Source organism: Lontra canadensis, unplaced genomic scaffold, assembly GCF_010015895.1.
Source record: "Lontra canadensis isolate GAN:19392208 unplaced genomic scaffold, GSC_riverotter_1.0 scaffold10, whole genome shotgun sequence".
Taxonomy (NCBI): Eukaryota; Metazoa; Chordata; class Mammalia; order Carnivora; family Mustelidae; genus Lontra; species Lontra canadensis.
This window is the reverse complement of record NW_022631004.1, coordinates 15,648,576-15,674,982: the sequence shown is the minus strand read 5'-3', so window position 1 is coordinate 15,674,982 and position 26,407 is coordinate 15,648,576. Positions and strand designations below refer to the sequence as shown.

General features: G+C 35.3%; 1 protein-coding gene across 8 annotated transcripts in view; it reads right to left on the bottom strand.

Moving 5' to 3' along the window:
- The window catches only part of HMBOX1 (homeobox containing 1), a 179,770-nt gene that overhangs the window by 23,806 nt on the left and 129,557 nt on the right, over positions 1-26,407 (bottom strand). For all 8 annotated transcript variants that reach the window (XM_032855712.1, XM_032855715.1, XM_032855713.1 and 5 more), the window contains exon 6: positions 19,415-19,568. In XM_032855712.1, coding sequence (XP_032711603.1) covers positions 19,415-19,568 — 154 coding nt within the window. The remainder of the gene's footprint in view (positions 1-19,414; positions 19,569-26,407) is intronic.

Genomic DNA, 26,407 nt, shown 5'->3' with positions numbered 1-26,407 from the left:
GCAATTCAAGTCTTTTCCACAATCTGAACACAACCCGCTTCCAGCCTCATTTCCTGCCTGAGTGATCATACATTCCAGTTAGCTAATTTTTCATGCCTCTGTGCCTTTGCCAAGGATGCTTTTCTTCCTCTTCCTAAGCCATCCAAATCACACTTTTTTTTATAGGACCCTGCTTGACTGTTACCTCAGTGTTGCCACTCTCCTCTGTCCTACTGGACTTGGTACCTACCTCTTCCATGAGTTTATTTTTTGTTTTGTTTTGTTTTTGGGGGACCTGATTCCTGCCCCCCCCCCCCAGTAGACTGAGGCCTATTGGGCTAATATGTTTAAATATGCTTCAGCACTCACTGGTTATAGTGCTTGTCACACAGATGATGAGTAACTTTCTTTTAAGTAAAGAAATGCCAAATAGCCTTTTATTGGCTGAGGCTTAGGAATACAAAGAATAACTTCAGAAAATTTCATTTGAAGATACCCAAAATTCTTTTTGAAAGTTCCTACTTATTTAATATTTCTGTGCTGAGTGAGTATTTAGGAGTAGGAGGCATATATTAAACTCCTACATGTGTCCCCTGTACCATGCTTTGTACTTTACATGCACTGTCATTTAGTGTTAAATCATAGCACTCCTATAAGATAGGTGTGATTATTATAGTCATTTTATAACAAGGAATTGCCTGAGGATATATATATAGCTAGTGAGTAAGACAGCCAGGACTGGAACCCCAGTCTTTCTAACTCAAATCTGTGTTCTTAACCACTGTATTTATCAAAAACAAACACAAAGACAAAAAGTATAAAAACATACAACTATTCAACATTTGGGAGAAATCATTTATTGATAAGTTTTTTTTTTAATTTTTATTTATTTATTTGACAGAGAGAGATCACAAGTAGACAGAGAGGCAGGCAGAGAGAAGGGAGAAGCAGGCCCCCTGCCGAGAAGAGAGCCCGATGCGGGGCTCGATCCCAGGACCCTGAGATCATGACCTGAGCTGAAGGCAGAGGCTTAACCCACTGAGCCACCCAGGCGCCCCCATTTATTGATAAGTTTTATAACCTCTCCCAATCTTTATCTTTGTAAATATGACTTTTTTACATTATTGTTATAATGCAATTTTTCTTTCATTGCTCAACATTATTTTATTCACATTTTTGTTTGAATTTACATAGGCCACATCTGTCATTCTATCATGATACTCCACTTAATAGACTGATCATCACTGACTCAGCCACTTCCTAAAAAGCTTTCATGCATGCAGGTAAAGAAAAAGTTTTCTGAATTTCCTATCCAAACAAAATCACTATCTTGGTCAGACACATGCCTTCTTTGGTCCTAGATGTGAAGAAGATAATTCTCTTTAGTTAGTCCACTTAATTCAGAAGCAACATATCAAAGAAGAAAATTTGAAGGAAAGGAAGAAAATTTGAAGGAAGTTTTACTCTTAGAGATAGAACAGAAAATAGGAGAAGGAAATTTCTTCCAAGAGTGAGAACATTTTTTGTTTCCTTATTTTATAAGGAAGAAGGAAGTAATTCTCACTATCTAAACTCATAAAAGCTAGGTGAACAGTGATCTCTTCACATTTCGAAGTTGCAATACTCTTAAGGTATTTCATTACTTTAATATATGAACACAGAAATTGAGAGATCAGAATACCAATTAGTTGCCAAACAAGGTACTGAGATTGATTTTTTTTTAAAGATTTATTTATTTATTTGAGAGAGAGAAAGAAAGAGTATATGCACGAGCCAGGGGAGGGGAAGAGGGAGAGAGAGGATTTCAAGCAGACTCCCTCTGAGCATAGAGCCCCACGCTGGGCTCAATGCCCGAGATCATGACCTAAGCCGAAATCAGGAGTCCGATGTCCAACTGACTGGGCCACCCAGGTGCCACAAGATACTGAGATATATTATGTGGAGATATATAATATGGAGATAACTGATCTTCTGACAGAACTGAGTTACCATGGAAGTGATTTAGTTCTTTGAAATTAGTCTATTCAAGTTGTTACACTGAGCACCAATTATTTTCCAAAGATTTTATTCTAAGATGGGAGTATTTTCCTGTTAAAAGCCACTGGGTCTAAGAGAGAACAAAGTCTGCACACAAAACAAGAAATTAGAATCACAGAGCAATACAATTTGAGAACTTGAAAGATCCTTGAAAATTACAGAAGATTAACTCTCTGAAAAATATGATTACCAATTTGCTTTTTATTCTTATTTTTTTTTTTTTAGATTTTATTTATATTTTAGAAAGAGAGAGCCAGCATGGAGGGAGGAGCCGAGGAAGAGGGACAGGCAGACTCTGCACTGAGCATGGAGCCTGATGTGGGGCTCAATCCCATGACCCTGAGATCATGACCTGAGGTGAAATCAAGAGTCAGATGTTTAACTGACTGAGCCACCTACGTGCCCCGACCAATTTGTTTTTTAAATGAAATTAAATAGGAGTATACTTTTTAAAGTAAGTGTAGGAAATACTAAAGCATATATATCAGTTCACATTATAATCAACTAAGAAGCAACTAAGAACAAAGGCTTGATGGTAGAAGGTGTGCTTAAAAGAGAAGTGTAAAGGAGGGGAAAAAGGAAGACTTACAGGGCATGAGGGAAATAAGAAATGAATAAAGCAGCACAGACAAGAAGAAATTCAGTGAAAAGCAGTAAGAGGACTTTTGTCTTACTCATTTTTGCATTCTAATTCTTGGCATGCAGCTTAGCATAGAGCAGACATTCAATAAATGTTTATCAAAGAGGAAAGAAAGAAAGGGCTGAGGGCACCTGGCTGGCTCAGTCGGAAGAGCATGCAGTTCTTGATCTCGGGGTCATGAGTTTGAGCCCCATGATGGGGTAGGGATTACTTAAGTAAATAAATAAACTTTTAAAAAAAGAAAAAAGAAAGGGCTGAGAAGTTCAATGAATATACTTCTTAGAAATCATTAAATGGTTCACATGGCTATGGATTCAAAATGAGCAACTTAATCTCACTTCTTCTGTGAGTTTAGCTAAGTTCATTAACCTCTTAGTTAATTAACTACAGGTTTTTGGTCTAAAAAATAAACTAATTGAACTGGATGATTTTTTAGGGTCTCTTCCTTATTCTCTCCTGAAATAGTAACCAAATATAGGTAAATAAAATCAAAGGAAGGTTCTTAGCTTAAATGCTGCTTAACCTAAATCAGTGGTCAGCAGATACAATTTATATATTTTTGTACAACTAAGGCAAATTAGTCCCTTTATTGTTCATATGGTACAAGCAGTCATTCAAAAAAACTTCTAGATAGGTCTCAATCTGTCAGAAGAGCAGTGTTAGGAAAGTATTATAAGCATTTCTGCCCCAATTTTTTTTCTGGCTAGATGTATCTTACTGAAATGAGCAGTGTCTCTTACTCCACAAATTTCTGTTTAGTATTAATGATACCAAATAATACTGAGACACTGCATGAAGTAATACAGAAGGATACTTCCAAGAAAGACAAGAGTGATTATTTTTCCACTTTACAAAGTAACAGGATTCTGTTCAAGAGACAGAGTTTTTTGTTTATGTTTTGTTTTTTAGAGGGAAAAAAACATTACTAGGAGAACAAGCAGTTATTTCCCCATTCTTTTATGGTAAATAAGGTCTCACACTATACTATACGAACAACTATACTATGTAATGCAAAACAAGAAGAAAAGAACATTAAAAGAAAATATGGCTTCATGGAATGGGAGCTGAAGTGGAGAAGACTTCCTATGCAAAAAATTTTTAAATCACACAGTGATAATTAAAAGTAATAAAAGAATGATGGGATGCGGCACCATGAAATCAGGGTGGGTTAATATCATTTGGAGATTACTATAAAAGAACACAGAAGAAACAGATCTTCTAGAGCCACTTCAAGTGTGAACCTATAGGACTCTTCTATCTTTATTTTAATTACACACACACACAAAGTACATACTATGTATCATCATATCATCATAATTCAGCATAATTCAAAGTCAGAAGACTAGGAAAAGGAATGTTCCCTGCAGGTCAGGGTTTTGATGACTGGCAAAACACTAGCATGCTTGCACTGCAGTTGTCTGAGCCACACCCAGTCTGCTGTTAAATATAGAATTTAGTTTCTGGAACTATTGGTCTTTTTAACCTTCACAGTCCAAGTATTCACTGAAAAAATTAAAAGTAAAAAGGAGAAAGGAAAGAGACTGAAACCAAAGTCCAAATACTAATAAACTGTCCTGGGAAGAGTTCCAAAATGCAGTAAATACAAGAGAATTAAATTACAGAAGCCTCAAGCAACGTTCTAGAAACACACCTTACAAACTGATTTGTCTCTTCCATGCTGATTCTACCAGGATGTATAACACACTTATATAAAATGTATTTGTGTACTAGATCCATGTCTCTAATTCCGATTATATATCCAGGCTGTATAACATGTCAGGTTAACAGCAGTTACACCAAATCTGGAGCTATGATTTAATTTTGGTTTGTTAAAGTATTGTGGTTGTGATGCTATTTTTGCTCATGAAGAGGTACTTTTAGCCTAAGAAGCTATTTTTAGATGCTTAAATTTTGAGGGAAGAAGATACTCTCAAGCTAAAATTTTTAATACTGATTCTTTGTTGGGAGAATATTTGGGGTTTATTTTTAAAAGTTAATTTTGGAGACAAAACTTAAACAACAACCAAAAAGTGTTTTCCTCGTAATTTCAGAGGGCTCTGGGCTTTAGTAATGATTTTGTTTTATATATTTTTTATTGATATCTGTATTTTTAATTTATATTTATTTATTTATATCTCACTGAGGATGAAGGTGGAAAGAATTAAGAGGAGCAAAAAACATAGTATAGGAATACTGTTTCCATGAAAAAAATAAAACATACAATAGTTTTAATCATAAACACAGAGGTATTCATTTTGCCTCCACTTTCCTGTGCCTGGAATCTAGACACAGATTCATCATTCAGCTACACTGATGAAAATTAAAAGCAGTAAGTACTCTATATACAGAAATATGGCTCCAAAACTATTACTCTTAACTAATGTACACTATTGCTTCTACCTGTCACAGCTAGGTGCTCTTACATTTATTCTTGTATGTAAAGTCTTCTCCAAATTGTTGCTTCTCTTTCTACTGTACTTAATTGGGCTGAAAAACCTGTATAAGGTGTTCTTTTATATATCTTCCTTGAAACCAGAATAGATGCACAGGTAGCATTCCTTTGTGTCCTGGTCATATCCTAACACACCAGAGCCACATCTGTTTTCACAGCTAAAAGAATACCCTGCCCAAACTGCAGAAAGGGTAAAGGAAAGGAAAAAAGAAAAGAGTACATTAGAAGTCTTGCTCCTAGGCCACAAAGCCTCCAACACTTCTGACCATAAACTCGAAAGATGTTTCAAGTAAACTAGGTTCATCATCCCTCTAACTCCTATCATCCGGAAGTATCTCCTTCTCTGTCCCCAGTGCTTTGCCTCATACCTAGTGAGTACTTTGTTGAATGAAATGAACCAAAGGATGACTAGGCTTGCTGAATAAAAACCACATTTGAGTCTGACATTACATTATTTGTACATGCAGCTATTTCTGACATTATGATATAGATATTTTCTGCCCTTGGAATAGGTAAACTACTGGAGGTAAGCCTCCCTCAGGGCCAGCACAGAGCAGACGCTATATAAATAAATGACTGAATGAATAAATATTAGTCAATTATCTAATTCTATTTTAACCATTTAAATCTAGTCAGGTCCTCCTTAAACAACTGTAACAACAATCTTTCTGATTATGGAAAATTTCAAATCTATACTTGTTTGTGGACTCCTTTGAGCGCTTCCCTCTCCTCATTTAAACAGGAAGCACATCATCATGGGAATGAGGATGCGAGTTTGCAGAGAGAACAAAGTGTGAAATAATTCTTTAGAAGATTGGGAAAGACTGAACCAGGTGGGTTCAGTATACTATGATTGTCTGGCAGAATTAAAGAGCCACTTGAGGTTCATGGTCATGAATTTAAAATGAGATCAGTCTGCAGGGTTTTAAATTTTTCTCCAGCCATAGTTAGCTGCAAAAATGCAAAAACAGTATAAGCAAAAATGCAAGATAGATTTGGCCAGGATTCATTCATACCCGTGGCTTTAACTGCACCTGATGTAATGGTGTCTCCTAAGTCTCCATTTCTAAAGGCACTAAACTCTCCTGACATCTTGAAGTGAGTTCACAGTCAAAGCTCAAAGTAGAAAGAACTTTAATGGAAAAAGAATACTGGCTCACCACTGGTTATGAGGAAGGCGTTCTACTGTGTGCCTTACAATACAGTGATCTCATAAAACTCTTCTCATAATAGCATCTCCATTTTATAGAAAACTGAAATTCTTAACATTAAGATGAAGCTGGGACTAAATGGTAAGTCTATATGACTCTGAAGCCCATCCACTTCTTACTATATCATAATACTTAACTCTTCTTTTTAAAATATTGCAGTTGGGGTTAAGAGATGTTGAATGAGGGATGCCTGGGTGGCTCAGTGGGTTAAGCCTTTGCCTTCGGCTCAGGTCATGGTCTCAGGGTCCTGGGATCGAGCCCTGCATCGGGCTCTCTGCTCAGCAGGGAACCTGCTTCCCCCTTTCACTCTGCCTACTTGTGATCTCTCTCTCTGTCAAATAAATAAATAAAATCTTAAAAAAAAAAAAAAGAGATGTTGAATGATTTGTCCAAATTCAAACTATTTTCTAATGGTATAGATTCTGTCTTCCAGAGGAATGTTCTACAAACATCATCAGTATTAAGCTCTCTTTTACACTTTCTGCTTTGTCATCTCTATGTTCCATCTGTAACTAGGTTAGGCTGTTCTTTTCTTCGTATTTTTTCTGATATCTATTACTTTCTATCCATTTTGTTTCCCCTTTGCCTTGAAATTACAGCTGGGGCGCTCATCATCCATGCATAGAAACTCTAACAGCCTCCTGGCTGACCTCCACTTATCCCTCTTCCAATCCACTTACGTGTGGGCTAATCATGGCCACTTCCTTTCTCTGAGGCTCTTGTCTATAAACTGTAAATAATAAAAATATATACAGTACAAAATTTTGAAGGTCAATTGTCATACAGAATAATTATCAATAAGATCAATAATTATATACAAACTATAAAATCCTACTCAAATATAAGTTATTATTGCCTTAAGATATATGAGGGCAGATACTACAGTTTATAATTATTTTAAATTTATTTTCCCTTAGCTCTAGGCATCTGGAATATGTGCTCAAATATATATTTGATTGGTTGATTTCTTGCCTATCTTCCATATTCCCACTAATATTACCTAATGGACTAATCTGATCAGGTACAATCTCCTTTATGAAAAAGCCTGAACACCAAAGCTGTGGGATAATAAAGCACAGTACTTACTTAATTATAGCATGCACAGTATGACTAGGTCTTGTATAATCAAGTAGAGATGCTCTTAATGAAAAACCCATGAAGTTCTTCTGCCATGAAGAACTTCATGATAATCTAGAATATTCTTTCTCTGATTCTCTAATTAATGAACTTCTATCATCCATCAACATGCAGCCAGATTGTCATCATTTTGTTAAAGTCTTACTCCTTCTTCTGTTGTTTGCATCTCATGGACCCATACACTCAAGTACTCATCCTTATAACAGCATTTATTCCTCAGTTCTATAATTGCTTATACAATAGTGCTGCCCCCAAGTTTGTGAGGGACTCTATTTCAGGGTAACTTAAGAGTTGGTGAGGGAAAGTTCTTCTTTAGGGAGGAATTCAGCTAATTAATGCAGAAGAAATGAAAAAAATTGGAATACAACTGTTACAAAACCAAAAAGTGACTAGGAAAAAAATCATCAGTGGATGAAATAACAATGGTTTTCAATCCTGGCTGTACTTTAAAATCACTTGGGAACTTTTCAAATATACCTTTATCTATCTATATGTCCCAGTTGGTCAAGGGTAATGTCTCACTGATATTTTTAAAAGCTCCCAGGTGATCCTAATATGCAGCTAAAGTTAAGAATCACTGCCCTCAAACTATTCAGTAAATGGGGAACTTTCTAATAAGTGGATCAAGATGACAGCACTGAATCCCATGATTAATCTTACAGTTACTAAAAATGGGACAAGAGACATAATGTGCATCCTTATATGATGTACTGTGAAGAACAAAGTAGCAGTTATGTGCCAAAAGAGCTATATTAGAATCTAATGAGGACTCTAGCTCTAACTACCAATCTACAGAAAATATGAGGTCATGTTAAGAGACACATATGAGGATGTAACTGGCCAAACCTAAACTGTGGGAAATTCAATATGACAAATGCCTTAGCATTTTTTTTTAAGATTTTATTTATTTATGTGAGAGAGAGAATGAAAGAGAGAGAGAAAGCATGAGAGGGGAGACGGTCAGAGGGAGAAGCAGAGTCCCTGCTAAGCAGGGAGCGTGATGTAGTGGGACTCGATCCCAGGACTCCAGGATCATGACCTGAGCTGAAGGCAGTCGCTTAACCAACTGAGCCACCCAGGGCCCTGCCTTAGTGTCTTTAACAAATAAACAGCATTGGGGCGCCTGGGTGGCTCAGTGGGTTAAATAAACAGCATGAACAAAATGTGTGCATGTGTGTGAGGAACCGTTACAAACTAAGAGACTCAAAAGACACAGCCACCAAATGCAGTGTGTAAAAATACATTTGATAAACATGTGAATGAAAGAATGAATGAATGAGTAAATGAATGCTAATTAAAGAAAAAATCCAATCATTATAAATAATAAATTGTTAAATCATATACTCTGAAAAGCAGGGTGAGATGTGGGAAAAGATGCAGAAGTAAAATAATTATATGGGAACTAGTGAAATATTTATCTGTTTCTATCACTGTCATATAGGAAACTTTCTAAGATATTTCAGTGGACTTAATGTTTAGTTTTTAATTTATATTTCTCTTTGCCTTATGACTTTGAGTAAAAAGAAAAACAAAAGCAAATCATTATGGGGCAAACATAACCATTATTTTTTTGATTGGGGATGAGATACAGTTGTTCTGTATCAGAGCTGTCTAAAAAATTTTTCTACAATGAGAAATATTCCATATAAAATTTTCTGTGATAGAAATACTGTCTAAAACTATAATCAGCAGCCATATATGACTACTGGACACTTAAAATGTGGCTAGTGTGACTGAGGAACTGAATTTTAAATTTTATTTCAAGTAATTTAAATTTAAATAGATACTCATTGCCACCGTATCAGACAGTGCAGTTCTATTTGATTACAACTCTTCTCTCTACCTGCAATATTTGCTCTTTCCTTATACCTAAGTGACTCTTACCACATCCATATTATATTGACATATTATGAGACATGACATATTATAAGATGTCACACCATGGTGAACCTTTCCTTTCATACATATATTATTGTTGCAGTTTTACCTTGATTTGTGTGATTATTTGATTAATGTCTGTGTCTCCAACCTGATTGTAAACTCAAGACTGCAGGAACTATTTACGTTCACGATCGCATTGTAGAGTGACACCCATTTACTAAAGAAAATGCTTTTATTAGATAACACTGTGTAGTTGAGTTTTTATGATAATGAAGACTTTTCATTTCTCGTAATTCCATGAAGTTTGATCCAAGATTTAGATCCTTAACACAAATACTATATACATATATATATATATATATATATACACAAAAGTAGAGAAAACTGTACCATGAACTCCCAAATAAACATTACCAGGCTACAGAAACCATCAACTTATAGATACATTCTTTGTTTTATCCACACCCTTGCCTCTGCCTTTCCACTTTGTGTTACATTGAAGTAAATGCAAGATAACGTATCATTTCATATTATATTTTTCTAAAAGACAAGAACTCTAAATTTTTATAAATGTACCTTCACTTACATATAAGCAACCATTATCATAACTGAAACAAGAATCACCATTTATACAGTGTTCAAATTTCCTCAACTGGCTAATGTATTAAAAAAAACTTGAAGAAACTTAGTTATTATGTTCTTAGGGTCTCTCACATCATGAACTTTGTTGATCTGAATTACCCATAGTATCATTTAACAGAACTTTGTTCCATATCTCCTACACACCTGGAGGTGGACCTAGAGGCTTGATTTGATTCAGCTTCAATTTTGTTAGAAAAACACTCTATGTGGGTGGTGGTATTTACATCCTCCAAGAGGTACATAATGCCTGGTTGTCTGTCTTTGTTAACAGCTATTCATGATCACTGTCAGATCTATTATTTCATTAGGAGTTTACAAAATGATGACACTGTAATTATATTATTCCTTTTTCATTTATTAGTTGGGCATCCTTCATTAAAGAAAGCCTTTTTTGTTCATCAGTGATAAAGTTGATATGCAAAACACAAGTTAAAGGCTCAGTTCTTTCCTTTTACCACTTTGAAATTTAGTTGGTTCTCTAACATTCTTTAGGTGTGACCAATAATTTTTTTTAGTATCTTTATCACATATGGATTTTTAATATGTTTGCTGGGCTTCAATCTATTACCACTGGTATTACTACTAATGTTCAAATTATTTCCATCTTTGGATAAGGGGACCTCTTCAAGTTAGCTCCCGAGTCCTTCTGATATCACTCACCTATCTATAATGGCCTTCTTGCTTTAACAAGTTCTTGGTCTTATCATGTACATTTCGTGTCCCAAGTCTAGAATCAATCCAAGGAGTGTTATTGGTACCTATGACCACAGTCTGGGCCCCAGGCCTCCTCATTTAGGTTGATCGTTGTCTCTGGGCTTTTTGAGTAAGTAAAGATGGAAAGTACACTCCTTTTTTTTTTTTTTTCCCCAGGAGAACTACAACAAATTCACATTATTATTTCTAATTCACATTCAAGATTTTAGGATTTCCCACCAAAATTATGGCTGGCTTCTCAGCAGAAGTTGACAAGCTGATCCTAAAATTCATATGAAAGTACAAAGGATCCAGAATACCTGAAATAATCCTCAAAAAGAAGAAAGTGGAAAATTCTTATATCCAGATTTCAAAATTTACTATAGTAAAACAGTAATTATAACAGTGTGGTATATAGATCAATGGAACAGTAGAGAACTGAAGAGTCCCCTCAAATTTACAGCCAATTGATTTTTGACAAGGGTGCCAAGAGTAATCACTGGGAAAAGAAAAGTTCTTTCAACAGTACTGGGACAACTGGATATCCACATGCAAAAGAATGATGCAGGGTCCCTACCTCACATAATATGCAAAAATTATCTCTAATGGATCAAAGACCTAAATGTAAGAGTTAAAAGTATAAAATGCTTGGGAAAAAAACACAAATGTAAATCCTGTGCTTTGATTTAGGCACAACTTTCTTAAATAAGATAATAAAGGTACAAGAAGCAGATGAGAAAATAAACTGCACTTCATGAAAATTAAAAGCTTGTATGCTCCAAAGGTCATCACTGAGAATATGAAAAGACTACCCACAGAATGGGAGAAAATATTTGGAAACCATGTGTATCAGACTATGTTGTCTGCAAGAGACTCATTTTAGACAAAAAGATACCTCCAGTTTAAAAGTGAGGGGATGGAAAACCATTTATCACGCTAATGGACATCAAGAAAGTTGGGGTGGCAATCCAACTTTTAAAGACTACAATAAGAGAAAGACACTATATCACAATTAATGGTCTAACAAGAAGATCTAATAATTATAAATATTTATGCCCCTAACATGGGAGCAGACAATTATATAAACCAATTAACAACAAAATTAAATAAACACATGGATAATAATACAGTAATAGTAGGGGACTTTAATACCCCACTCACTACAATGGACAGATCATCTACACAGAAGAGCAACAAGGAAACAAGGGCTTCAAATGACACACTAGACCAGATGGACTTCACAGGTATATTCAGAGCATTTCTTCCTAAAGTAACAGAATACACATTCTTCTCAAGTGCACTTCGAAAATTCTCCAGAATAGATTACATACTGGGTCACAAATCAGGTCTCAAATGGAACCAAAAGACTGGAACCATTTCCTGCATATTTTTAGACCACAATGCTTTGAAACTTGAACTCAATCACAGGAGGAAATTTGGAAAGAACTCAAATACATGGCAGCTAAAGAATATCCTACTAAAGAATGAATGGGTCAACCAGGAAATCAAAGAAAAATTTAAAAAATTCATGGAAATGGGGGCACCTGGGTGGCTCAGTAGCTTGAGCATCTACCTTCAGCTCAGGTCGTGATCTCAGGGTCCTGGGATCGAACCCTGCATTGGGTTCCCTGCTCAGTGAGGAGCCTGCTTCTCCCTCTCCCTTTGTCTGCCACTCTCCCTGCTTGTGCTTTCTTTCTCTCTTTCTGTCAAATAAATATATAAATAAATCCGTTTATGGAAACGAATGAAAATGAAAACACAACTGTTCAAAACCTTTGGGACGTGGGAAGTATACAGCAATACAAGCCTTTCTTAAGAAACAGAAAGGGTCCCAAATATACAACCTAACTAACCTTATACCTAAAGGAGCTGGAGAAAAATGGCAAATAAAGCTAAACTCAGCAGGAGTAGAGAATTAATAATGATTAGAACAGAAATCAATGAAATCGAAATCAAAAGAACAGTACAAGGGATCAACAAAACTAGGAGCTGGTTCTTTGAAAGAATTAATAAAATTGGTAAATCCCTGGCCAGAATTATCAAAAAGAAAAGAAAAGGGCTCAAATAAATAAAATCATGAATGAAAGGAAAGATCAAAACCAAAAACGAAGAAATACAAACAATTATAAGAACACATCATGAGCAACTCTATGCCAACAAATTGGACAATCTGGAAGAAATGGATGCATTTCTAGAGGCATATCAACTACCAAAACTGAAACAGGAAGAAACAGAAAACCTGAACAGACCCATAACCAGCAAGGAAGTTGAAGTAGTAATCAAAAACCTCCCAAAAAATAAAGAGTCCAGGACTGGGTGACTTCCCAAGGGAAATTCCACCAAATACTAAAAGAACTAATACCTAGTAACTAAATCCTAGAGGAGAACACAGGTACCAACCTCTGTGACCTCAACTGCAGCAACTTCTTGCTAGACACATCTCCAAAGGCAAGGGAAACAAAGGCAAAACTGAACTATTGGGATTTCATCAAGGTAAGAAGTTTTTGCACAGCAAAGAAAACAGTCAACAAAACCAAAAGACGACAAACAGAATGGGAGAAGATATTTGCAAATGACATACCAGATAGAGAGGTAGTACCAAAAATCTATAAAGAATTTATCAAATTCAACAATCAAAGAACAAATAATCCAATCAAGAAATGGGCAGAAGATATGAACAGGCTTTTCTCCACAGAAGACATTCAAATGGCCAAGAGACACATGAAATTATGCTCTACATCACATGGCATCAAGGAAATGCAAATCACAACCACAATGAGATATCACTTCATCACAACGGTCAGAATGACTAAAATTAACAGGTCAGGAAATGACAGATACTGGTGAGGATACAGAGAAAGGGGAACCCTTTTACGCTGTTGGTTGGAATGCAAGGTGGTACAGTCCCTTGGAAAACAATATGGCAGTTCCTCAAAAAGTTGAAAATAGAGCTACCCTAAGACCCAGCAATGGCACTGGTAGGTATTTACCCCAAAGATAAAAATGTAGTGATCTGAAGGGGCACTTGCACCCCAACATTTATAGCAGCAATGTCCACAATAGCCCAGATGTCATCATAGATGAATGGATAAAGAAGACGTGGTCTATATAAATAATGGAATATTAGTCAGCCATCAAAAAATGAATTCTTGCCATTTGCAATGATGTGGATGGAACTAGAGGGTATTATGCTAAACAAAATAAGTCAATCAGAGGAAGACAATTATCATATGATCTCATTTATATGTGGAATTTAAGAAACAAAATAGAGGATCGTAAGAAAAGAGAGGAAAAAAATAAAACAAGATGAAATCAGAGAGGAAGACGAAGCCTAAGAGACTCCGAATCACAGGAAACAAATTGAGGGCTGCTGGAGGGGAGGAGGGGTAGGAGGATGGGGTAACCGGGTGATAGATATTAAGGAGGGCATGTGATGTGATGAGCACTGGGTGTTATGTAAGACCGATGAATCACTGACCTCTACCTCCAAAAGTAGTAATGCATTACATATTAATAACTGAATTTAATTTTTTAAAATATTTTATTTATTTATTTAACAGAGAGAGAGAGAGAGAGAGATCACAAGTAGGCAGAGAGGCAGGCAGAGAGAGCGGGGGAAGCAGGCTCCCTGCTGAGCAGAGAGCCTGATGTGGGGCTTGATCCCAGGACCCTGAGATCATGACCTGAGCCGAAGGCAGAGGCTTTACCCACTGAGCTCCCAGGTGCCCCCTGAACTTAAATTTTAAAAATTCAATAAATAAGTAAAATGTCAAGGTACAAAAAAAAGTATTTGAAACCATGTATCTTATAAGGAACATATCTAGAACATATAAAGAAAACTTACAACTGAATATAAAGACAACCCAATTTAAAAAATGAGCAAATGATATGAATAGACATTTCTCCAAAGATGAAACAGAAGTAGCCAATAAGCATATGAAAAGATATTGATCATCACTGGTTAGGGAAATGCAAATAACAACCACAATGAAAATCTACTTGTTCACATACTAGGAAGATTAGAACCAGTAAGACAGCAAAACAAATGCTGGTGAGAAACTGGAACCATCATACGGTGCTCGATGGAATGTAAAATGGTATATATGCTTTGGAAACTGTCTGGCAGTTTCTGAAAAGGTTGAACACAGTCACCATATGACCCAGCAATTCCACTTAGTACACAAATTTCACTGATTGCAGCATTACCAATAATAGATAAAAAGTAGAAACAACCCCACATGTCCAACAATTGATGACTGAATAAATTATGAGTGAATAAATGAATGAAATAATAATAAATAAATAATGAAACAAATAAATAAATGAAATGAATGAATAAAATATGGCATATCTATAGAACGGACTATTCTTTGGCAATGAAAAGAAATATAATACTGAAATGACCTACAACATGGATGAACCCTGATAACATTATACTAAGTGAAAGAAGTGAGTCACAAACAGCCAGGTTTGTTTGATTCCATTCATATGAAATGTCCAGACTGGCCAAATCTATATACAGGGAAAGCAGATTAGTGGTTATGTAGGGTTGGGGAGGATGGGGGAGAAAGGAGGGACTGCTACTGAATACAAGAGTTTTTGGGGGGTGAAGAGAATATTCTAAAAGTGATTGCGCTGACAGTTCATAATTCTAAGTACACTAAAAAGCACTGAGTAGTACATTAATTAGGTGAACTGTATCTCAATAAGGCTGTTATTAAAAAATACAAACAAGATAAATTTCTATATGCACACACATACACAAAAGATTGTAGTGATTTACTTAATTATTTTATGTTTATATGCTCTACACTGAAAAACTTGATTCCTAATAACACTATGATTGTCTTACCTATATCTCTATCTACACAAATAAAAATAGTACCTGAATAACATTATTAATATTACCAACATTAGTAAAAGCAAGGTAAGGTTTTTTGTAGTTCTTCTTATTCCTAAGCTGTATCCCACCAAGATGCATAGTCAAAATACTGTGTTATAAAGCTATTCAACACAGTTCATGAATGTTTAGGTCACACTTTTGTTTCCTTTTAGTTTTTTTTAGGGGTCACCTTCCCCCCCATTTCAAAGTAATTTTTTTTTTTTAAAGATTTTATTTATTTATTTATTTGACAGAGAGAGAGAGAGAGAGCACAAGTAGACAGAGAGGCAGGCAGAGAGAGGGGGAAGCAGGCTCACTGCCGAGCAGAGAACCCGATGCGGGGCTCGATCCCAGGACCCTGAGATCATGACCTGAGCCGAAGGCAGAGGCTTAACCCACTGAGCCACCCAGGTGCCCCCAAAGTAATTTTTTTTCTATAATTACATAAAATATCTATATGGTTACAATGTGAAAACATGGTATATTTAGATGAGTTGAGCTTCTGTTCTTGTCCCCTCCAATCTGTGTTTTTTTCTCTTCTATTGGTAACCATTTTATTTATTTTATGGTGTACTCCTTCATCTTAAAACAAATTATAAGCAAACACATAAATGATAGCCTACTATATACAACTGACACTGCTTTTTTTAACATTATATTCTGAAGATCACTGTACACAGAAAAGTATTCATTCTGATGGATATAAAAATGTGAAAAAGCCTTACAAAATATTTCATAGTGATAGTACAGAAGGACACAGTATGGTTTTCATTCTGTAGAAAGGAAAACTCATTCCCTTTGCTGCTGTGTAGCACTCTATTATTTGAGCCTGGGCATTCAATGTATAATTCACTGTAATTTATTCACCCAGTCCACTACTGATAGACACACAGTTGTACTCAATATTTTGATATTACTGCAAACAGGAATGCTATATTTACGCTTCTGTCAGTTTATCTCTGGGATAATTTTCTAGAAGTGAGAATGCTGAGTCAAAGGGCAAATCCATGGGTAACTGTCCCCAATACTATCAAATTCCTGTCCATGGAAGTTGTTACACTTTGCATTCCCATAAGCCGTGTATGAGAGTGCCCATTTCCCTACAGCTCAATCAATAAAAAAAATGTTATGGAACCTTTAGATTTTTGCCAATGTGATAGAAGAATAGTGTCTCAGTATAATTTTAATATGAGTTTCTCTTACTATGAGTTAAACTGAACATTCTTTTATATGTTTAAGAGGCATCTGCGTTTGTTTTTCTGCAGGTATCTAGTTTCTACAGAGTTGGTGGTCTTCTTTCTGTTTTAAAAGTTGTTTATACATCAGGGATAATAATATGCAGCAAATACTTTTTCCAATTTCTCTTTTTCTTTTTTATTTTTACCTTGTTTGTAGATATTTTTCTCCCCAAAGTTTTTCTTTTAATGTAAATAATCAAATTTATCAATCCTTTCCCATATTTTGGATTTTGAGTTCTAGTTAGGAAAAATTTTACCATTTCCAGGGGACCTGTATTTTCTTCTATTATTTTATACGGATTCACTTTTTTTGATTCATTCGAAATTTGTTTGGTGTATGGTATGAAGAATGAATAATTTTTGACTTATACGAATATATTTGAGTAAGCCTACGAGTTTGCTGGCTTTATAGTCTCTGCATGTGTATTTATCCACCAATTCAGTGTACTGAAAAACATCATGCATTGCCAGAGAATTTTATATTCCATGTTAGAAAATAAAAAGTTCCACTTTCACAGAATGAAACCATACCATGATCTACTGCTATTAAATACTCTGAGAGACTTTTGCATTTTTGCAACTACTGGAATAAACTACATACTTTCTTACTGGTTGAGCCATGTAAGATAAAATTAAACCAAAGATAACCAATTCCTGGATTAAAGGCATTTATTAATTAAAATGAAGGTTAAAAGGTGAAAATTAAGATTAAATGAGAGTTTTACACAGGGTAAGTGTTCATATCTTTTTTCTTTTTAAAGTGGGCTCCATGCCTAGCATGGAGCCCAATGTGGGGCGGGGCTTGAACTCAAAACCCTGAGATCAAGATTGGAGCCAAGATCAAGAGTCACTGGCAGCCTCAATATCTTTGTAACTGATATTTGATCAGTGTGATTCTGTGGGTAGTTTGGTTGCTTTGGAAATGAGGTTCAATTTTGAAAATGCATTAGGAATATCACCTTTCATTATTAATATTATCAATTTTAACATTAATCTGTTCTCATACGGACATTATGTGATAAATGTATATTGGTATCTTCATGAAAAAATTAAATGGTGGAATCAGTAGCAAAATCAGAACTTACAACCAAAGCTGTTTTGTACCCGGGTGGAAAATAGATAATGCTGCAAATAATTTAAGATTGATATTATTTAAATTCATTTCTGTTATATAGTAAGTTCTGAAGAAATTTTCTGAAACAATCACAGTTTCTAAAAGAGAAAAATAAAGCAGATTTTAAATGTCAGGGCTCTGGGACGAAAAAGTCTCATTCTTCTACTTTAACTGCTCAAGCATATAAGGATTCGTTATTCAATGAATGGCCTCTACTAGAATTTACAATAAAGAGACTAAGGAAGGCAACATATAATATCAATGAATAATCTACAGTCTCTTTAAGCAAACTTTTTAATTTTAACCGAATCACAAGAACAAAAACCCAGGCCTCAACTTTCACATTTTCAATCTCTGTCTACATCAGATAGTGATGTCTAATGAGCTGGGAGATAATCAGAAAAGAGGCAGAAAGAGAGATGGCAAAAGTCCCGGATGACATATGCTTCACCAGTGGCTATTGAAAAACTTCATTTTATAGATGAAGAAGTTACTGCTCAGAGTTTGTGACCTGGACAAAGCTGCATAGCTGGTTAAATGCCAAAGCCAAACCAGGGTTTCAGGTCTTTGACTCTGAGTCAAATGCTCTTTCCAGTTTGCCATTTGACAAGTCAGATTAGATAACTGGGGAAAAAAGTGAAACTGGTTCAATGTAAATATGTATTCTATGTTACCTTAGAAGTTAAACCCAGTTTTAAACATTCAATTCCATTCTTTTCTATTATTTAAATTATTGAGAAATCTCAATATGAAAATCCAATTGTTTTTACCCTCACCTAATATATTCTTTTTCTCTATATTTTATCTTTGGAAGTAAATACTTTTCTAACAGAAAACATTACCTTATTGAATATAAAACTCTTCATTGAAACAAAATTCCATACACATTACTTATAGGTAGGAGACTAAAAGGGTAATTCTACTACAGGATCACCCTAAATATACTGAGCATTTAATAATCATATTTAATTAATTTATACCATTTCAGATAGGAAAACTGAAGCTAAGGTCTAATTCCAGTCTAAAACATACTGAGTACTTACTATGGATCAGATACTGGTACTAGAGTCAAAAGATAAATTACCAAATCAAAGTAAAAACATGTATTTCGAACCTTTGGGACTAAGCTTATTTAAGTCACACTCCTGATTGAAAGAAGTAAAATCTCAGTAGACTCTTATATAAGTATTCAATATTTTTGATGAAAATAAGACTCTGAAGAGTGTTTCTAAAATACAATATAAAGATTTAAATAAAAAAATTCTTCTAAAGTTTCTGAAATTACTGAGAACACTATTATATTCACAGATGCTAAGTCCAGTTTTATGACTTCTCAATGGTAAGATCATCTTATTTCAATAATATACATTTATAATATTCCAAAATACATTTAGAGATAGAACCTAGATCCCAAATTACTTGTCTGGAATGAAAACTGTCCCAAATCTACCTAAGGTTTCTCTCTTTCCTAAGGTTGGGAGATTGCTCATGGGAAAGGACACATGTACCTTTCCATTACAGCCAGGCACTCCTTTCTCCAGGTAAATCGACTCCCTCGTCGTAGTCGGAAGGTGCCAGATGTGGCAGAGACTGGGGGAGGTGTTTGTCTCCACTCTGGGTCCTCTATTGGAATGGGGGCTGGTCTCATACTTAGTGTAGCCCCTGAAATAAACAAGACATTTTTAGCAAATATCTTGCAATTTACTAAAATCAATGACAAATATAATCATGATCTCAACAACAATAAATGTTTGTCCTTCCATTGGAAATTGCAAGCCAAATACATTTGATATTTACATAAAAAAAAAAAAAGTTCCCTGGGCCTCTCACAGTGCCTGCCCCATGCCAATGCAAACTGTTGCCTTGAAACCATTGCCTACTCTCTATGCCACAGGCTACGGGTACTGAAGCAGTTTGCAGTTTGGGGGAAAAATAATTTGACCCAAACAAAAATCCAAAGGGACAAAAACTTTTCCTTAAAAAGTTTATCATTAATTACTTTAAAATGTCTTTTTTTGGGGGGGGGGGTTGTCACTTGTCTTTTATCTTTGTTTATGTCATCTTTTGAAGCTAAGCCCAAAATCTATCTCTTCAGGGAAAAGGAGAAGTATGGTCTTTGGACCAATGACAACTTAATCAGAGTATCTTCTGAAAAATCTTTCTTGAAATTTCTATCTGACAGTTTTAACTCTTTTGAACAATATATACTATATGATCAGAACTTTTCATTACCATTCAAAGGACTCTTCTTATTAAGAAAATGGAGCCCTTAAAGAACGTATGCAGGTAGGAGATGAATTTAAAATAACCCTAATTGTTGTAAACTCTCAAAGAAAAAAAGTCAAATGTAGCATCAAAGACAGTAAGTAGTATTTGACATTATTTTAGTCTACTCGTTAACTAAAGTCAGATCTCCATAGGTCTACTATGTGTTAAAGCTATACTGTTTTCTGTTAACTCCTGAATGTAATAAAAGCAATGGGGGGAAATGTAATTAGGAATTTTTATTAATTTAGACTAGTCTTTTCTCAAACAATGAACTGCTAATGATACATGTATTCATTAGTTCACCATTTATCAACACGCCCCCCACCTTTTTTTGGCTTGCTCTAGGTTAGAAGCTAGGGGGAAAAACCCCCAAAAACAAAAAAAAAAAAAACCAAAAAACCAAAAAACCCAACATTGTCTCTGACCTCTGTAGACTTATTTCAAAGTATTTAAATATAACTTGGAATGTGTTCACAGACTTCAGTCCCTGGGTTTCCCACTGTTCCTTCATTCTGTATATTGTTAAAGTCATCTTCCCAAAGCATAATTATGATCATAGCATTCCACTGACCAAAAGCCTTGAAAAAGTTCCCACAGCCTATGGAATAAAATACAAACTCTTAGCATTGACCTAGAAAGACAGGTTAGAAATTGTTAGAATTATGTGGAATAATGCACATATTAATAAATATGTATTTATTTCTTCATAACAAGAATCATACCTTATTTATTGTACCTTGTAATTAATACCTTGGGTAGTATTTCTACCTTACTACATATAGATCTCTTTGTAGATCCTCCCTAATAGCTACATATTTATAATCTGTTATATAGAGGCCCAATATTTTAACAAATCCTGATCTTCCTCTCCAAACCTGTTGTCTTGCAGCCCTTTCCATCTGAGTAAATGGCATCTCTATTCTTCAAATTGCTTGACTCAAAATTCTCAGATTTATCTTTGACCTCTCTATTTCTCCTACATAACATATATCTAGACCATAGCAAACCCTGTTAATTTTATCTTCAAAGTACATCCAGAATCAGGTCCGTTTGTATTGCTTCACTTAGCTTTCGAATAAGCCAGCATCAACTCTGTAAAGCTTAACTTCCCGGAAAGGTTCCAAACATGGCCCTTCATAATAAGTCACACCTCCTGGTAAACATGCTCTTGAATTCTAACCTGGTCCTATGACATGTTTTGACAGCAGAAAATGGAAACAGTTTGAGGCTAGGTCATAAGACCCTTTGCAGCTTCTAACTAGATCTTCTGTAATGCTGGTTCTGGGGGAAACCAGTTGCCATATAAGAAGTATGACTAACCTGAGACTACAATACTATAAGGAAGCCCATGTTAGCCACATGGGGTGAAAGATGCCCAGCCAACCCCCAGGTGCCAAAGTTGAGGGGAAAAAAGCCATTCTGGGTATTCCGGTCACAGCAGAGACCATGTAGAAAGCTGTATAACCCAGCAGATGGAGAAATAAGGCCCTAGGCATACACTACCAATACAACCATGTGGTAGTTAGCCCCCAAGATGGTTCCAAAGGATCCCTGCCCCCTGGTATTCACCCTGTTGTGTAGTTTCTTCCCATACGATATACCAGGATTAGTGTGTGTGTGACCAATAACATATGGAAGAAGTGATGATATGTCACTTTTGCCATTAGATTACAGACTACACCATGGTGTCTGTTCTAGATCCTCTATCTCTTAGATCACTTGCTCAGGGGAAAAACAGCTGGCAAGTTGTAAGGACACTCAGGGAGTCCATGTGAGAGAACTCAAAATCCCTGGCAACAGGCAGGAAGGAAACTGGGGCCTGCCAACACTCAATGGTAGCGGTCAGTGGCAGACTGTCCAGAGGCTCACAGCTCGACTACAACCTTATGAGAACTCTGAGCAGAACCATCTTGGCTAAGCCACTCCTAGATTCGCCACCCACAGAAATTGTGAGATAATAAATGTTTGCTATTTTTAGCTGCTCAGTTGTAGGATAATGTGTTGTACAATCATATAAAACAAATATGAGATATAACCATCTCCAGTTGTTTATTTCCCCATTCCTCAACATACTGAGTACTATGAGTATTATTATTCACATTTATAAATTTGGCAGGCAAAATTTTCTTTTAATATAGAGATTTCACTATTGGTAAAATAGCATCTTTTGTTTACTGAACTTTATATATCTTTTCTTGTGAATTTGTATCTTTTGTCTTTTCTTTTGAGTTATTTATCTTACTGGTGTGTTGAAACAATACCAATTGCTAGTCACACAGATTGCAACTTTTTTTCCAGTTTGTCTTTTTATTTATAGTGTGCTTTCTGATCTTAAATTTTATGTAGGCACATTTGTCACCGTCTTGTTTTGTGGTCAATATGCTTTGTATCATTCAGAATATTTTTATAGTTTTCTTACTGTTTAAACCCTTAATAGATACATGATTTCCTATTGTATATGATGTAAGGTAAATATTTAACTTCTTAATTATTAACTTCTTCCTCAAATGGACAAGTATGTCATCACACAATGTTTTAGAGATTCATGGCTTAAATGTATGGCAGGCTATGGCCAGCTGCCATAGTTTAAATAAAGTTTTACCAGAACATAGCCATACTCACTCATTTACATGTTGAATTTATATCAAAGTTTTACATATACATTACATTTGCATCAAAGTTAACAAAGTTTAGGCATAAGGAGAAAATAGAGGGTTGGAGGATTTCAAAGGCTTTGTTTTGGTGCTTTTCTAAATGCAAGCAGGAATTTCAGCATAATAAGGGCTCTGGAATCTACCTAAGTTACATTATATAAAGTTTGCTCCTTAGTGATGATAAGAGGTCCTAAGCAGAGCCAAGCAGATATCATTGCTGAACAAGACAGAGGTAAAACCAGATTGGGTAAGGCAGTAGGTCCACTCATTCAAAGCCTGGCTTCTGGTAAAAGGATATTTTTAGGGCTTCAGTGGGTGAAGGAGAGGAAATAGGTGAGTAAATTATAATTAGTAGCTTACACTGTAACTATGGCATCTTTTCTTAGTTAAGGGATAAATAGGTATAAATAAAAGAATACAAAGAATCTTAATCATGGTAGTGGGGTTTATTGGTCATGTAACTATTCTTCTTTATAATATTCTGTATTATACAATTTTTCTACACAAAGGAAATTTAGGTGAAATAAATTACTTTAAAATACTTTAAAAGAAATCAAGGAAACTTATGCACAGATGGGTGGAAACTCAGTAATTTCAAACTCGTAAACATACTGAATTTGAAACATAATATTATCACATTACTTTTGAGGGTTTTTTTCCCCTTGCTCCTTTTTCTTTTTCAATGTAGCAGTATTTAAAAATAGCACAAGCAGCATTCTGGAAACACTCCAATAAACACAGATTTGTTCTAGAAACCTTAGTTAATCTTGCTCTAGTCAAAGCGATGGAGAGCAATGAATAATCCAAGAATGGGTTCAAAATTATAGACTCTGACAGAAAAATACAAAGATACTAGAATACAGAAACAATGTAACTTTAAACCCCTCTGAAATAAAATACGGGATTTCTGGATTGGCTATGAAGAACCCACTTTTTGTTTCTCCTTACAGGAATTTTCCTTCCAGAAACATTTTTTTCCCAATCTTGTATCTGGGCTCTCATTAAGAACAAAATTTTGCACATTAATCCAGCAACTCTAAACCCAAGAGGAAAAAAGTCTTTTCCTAATTTGCTGATAGATTTCTAATTTTGATAAATGTTCTCTTTGCATATATGATAATTTTCTTATCAGGTTTACTTCTGAGTGAGCCTTTGCCAGTCAACTAATAGAATATGACTACAAGCATGTCATTACTATCCCGTTCACAGAAATTAGCTTCTCCAAAAGTAATTTTTCATCATCCCCTATGTCACACACATGATTTCCCCGAGGTTCTGACACTTGTCAATAGTGAAGGGAGGAGGCATTACTTCTGATCTCCAAATTTACTTCATGTGTTTGCTGTATGAGCCTCCTGGCAAACTTTATTTGTTTAATTTAGAAATAGGCAGAATCAGTGCCATGAGCCAAGAGGAACTCAGCAAACCCTGTCTGCTATAGTAATGTTTAAATTAGACACGGGAAAAGATTGCTGAGCTTAATTTGATTAAATAAAGGGGTTTCTGATGTCAACCATGCTGAATTTAGTACCCATTTCTTTTAAAAAATGGGCGTTTTCTTGTAAATGTTTTCATAAGAAACAAGATAAAATGTATTTGATCAGTTTCCATCAGTCTATTTTATTCATACTCCTTGGCAGGCTTTGGGGTATGCTGGGAAATTCTAATGATGGGTCTGTTTATCAGAGAACTACAATGTATCTATTGGATTATTAGTAAAAATAACCTAAATACCACTCTATTATTTTTCTTGCTGAGTTCACTTAAAGAGAGACCAAAAAAAAAAAAAAAAAAAAATCCTGCATCCAAATGGATCCAGAGTGAAGAGGTTGAGAAACAGAAGAACTTCAATGACGATGTACAGAGAGAAATGCACTGAGCCCAAGAATAGAGAATGTAGAAACATTTTTTTTGTTTTCTAAATGCTTACATTTAGAGAAAAAAAAAAAGTACTTTTTCGTTTTGTGATTTTCCTTAATTTTGCATTTCCCCCCCAGAATATAGCAATGGGACGGTACCATTTACATTTATTCCGATGAGCAAGTAAAATTTGTGAAATAAAATCACTTCTTATCAATAAGGAGGTCTGGACCACGTGAACCTAGGTTCTTCAGTTTTTTTGTATCTTGAAAGCTGTTAACAAAGCAGATTAATTTCATTTCTGCCTCTCTCTCTCATTCCTTCCCTTCCTTCTTTCCCTTTTCCCTCCCTCTGTCCTTTTCATGAAACTTTATGTGTACCTTTTGAATACATAGTGGAAGTACAAAATTCATAAAGACACAAAAGGTTATACAGTTAACAATCTCCCTGCCATCCTGTATTCCCAGTCTCTCAAAGCTGCTACAGAGCCTTCCTTAGCTCCAAATACAGTCTGCTAGAGATGTTCTATGTTTACATGAGCATATACATGTATGTGTTCCTTCTATGTAAATGACAGTATACTGAATCTATTGTTTTGCACCTTACTTTATTCCCTTATGAATTTGATATTACTACATATAAATTCAATTCATATAAAACCCTCCTTTAAAAAAATAACTATATAGCCTCCATACTGTTCCATTGTACAGATGTATCATTTATTTAACTGGTTTGTGACTGAGGGACATTAGGCAGATTCTAATCACTTCTATACTGACCTGCAAGGAAGATTCTCATGTACTATAAGCACCTAATGACCAGATACTGTATAAGCTATTTTTAGGTGCTAACATAATTTTAGTTCATCAAGATGATCCAAACAGAAGAATAGTTTCAAAGTGTCCATGGAGAAGAAACAATACAATTCTTTAGCTAAAATCAAAGGTTATTTTATTTTATTTTTAAAAATTTTATTTATTTATTTGACAGAGAGCAAGAGAGGGAGAGAGAACATAAGCAGGTGGAAGACAGAGGGAGAGGGAGAGGCAGACTCCCTGCCAAGCAGGAGCCTGACATGGGGCTCAATCCCAGGACCTTGGGATCATGACTTGAGCCAAAGGCAGAGGCTCAACCAACTGAGCCACCCAGGCACCCCTCAAAGGTTGTTTTAAAGTCAACAAAGCCTCACTTAGAAAGAATTCTATCAAATTAGGTCTTAAAATAAAGGTAAAAATGCAAAGAAAAACTTCTAAACATTAAATTTTAGTCACTAATATCTGATTACTGTTGATGCTATGAAAACTACCAACTGACAATTACAAATTATCCTCTTCTCTTCAGCTAACTTTAAATTCTGTCCTATAGAACCCCTATGGACTTGGTTTTCAAATAAAAAACAGAAAGTCCTTTAAAAAAAGATAATCAGCAAAACAACTTCACTGAAAACCCAATGCATAAAGTTAGGGGAACTTATTCTCTTTTATTTATTTTTAAGTAAACTGTACACCCAACATGGGGCTTGAACTCACAACCCCAGATCAAGAGTCACATGCTCCACCAGCTGAGCCAGGCCAGGTATTCCTAGGGGTAACTTATTCTTAAAAGGAAGTACTATCTCCTTAAAGAAAGCAACTCCTCATCAACAGCTAGATGAATGCTGTTAGTCCTTTCCCATTTTCCTGTTTCAATGCCTTAGTTCCACCTTCCATCAGTTTCCTG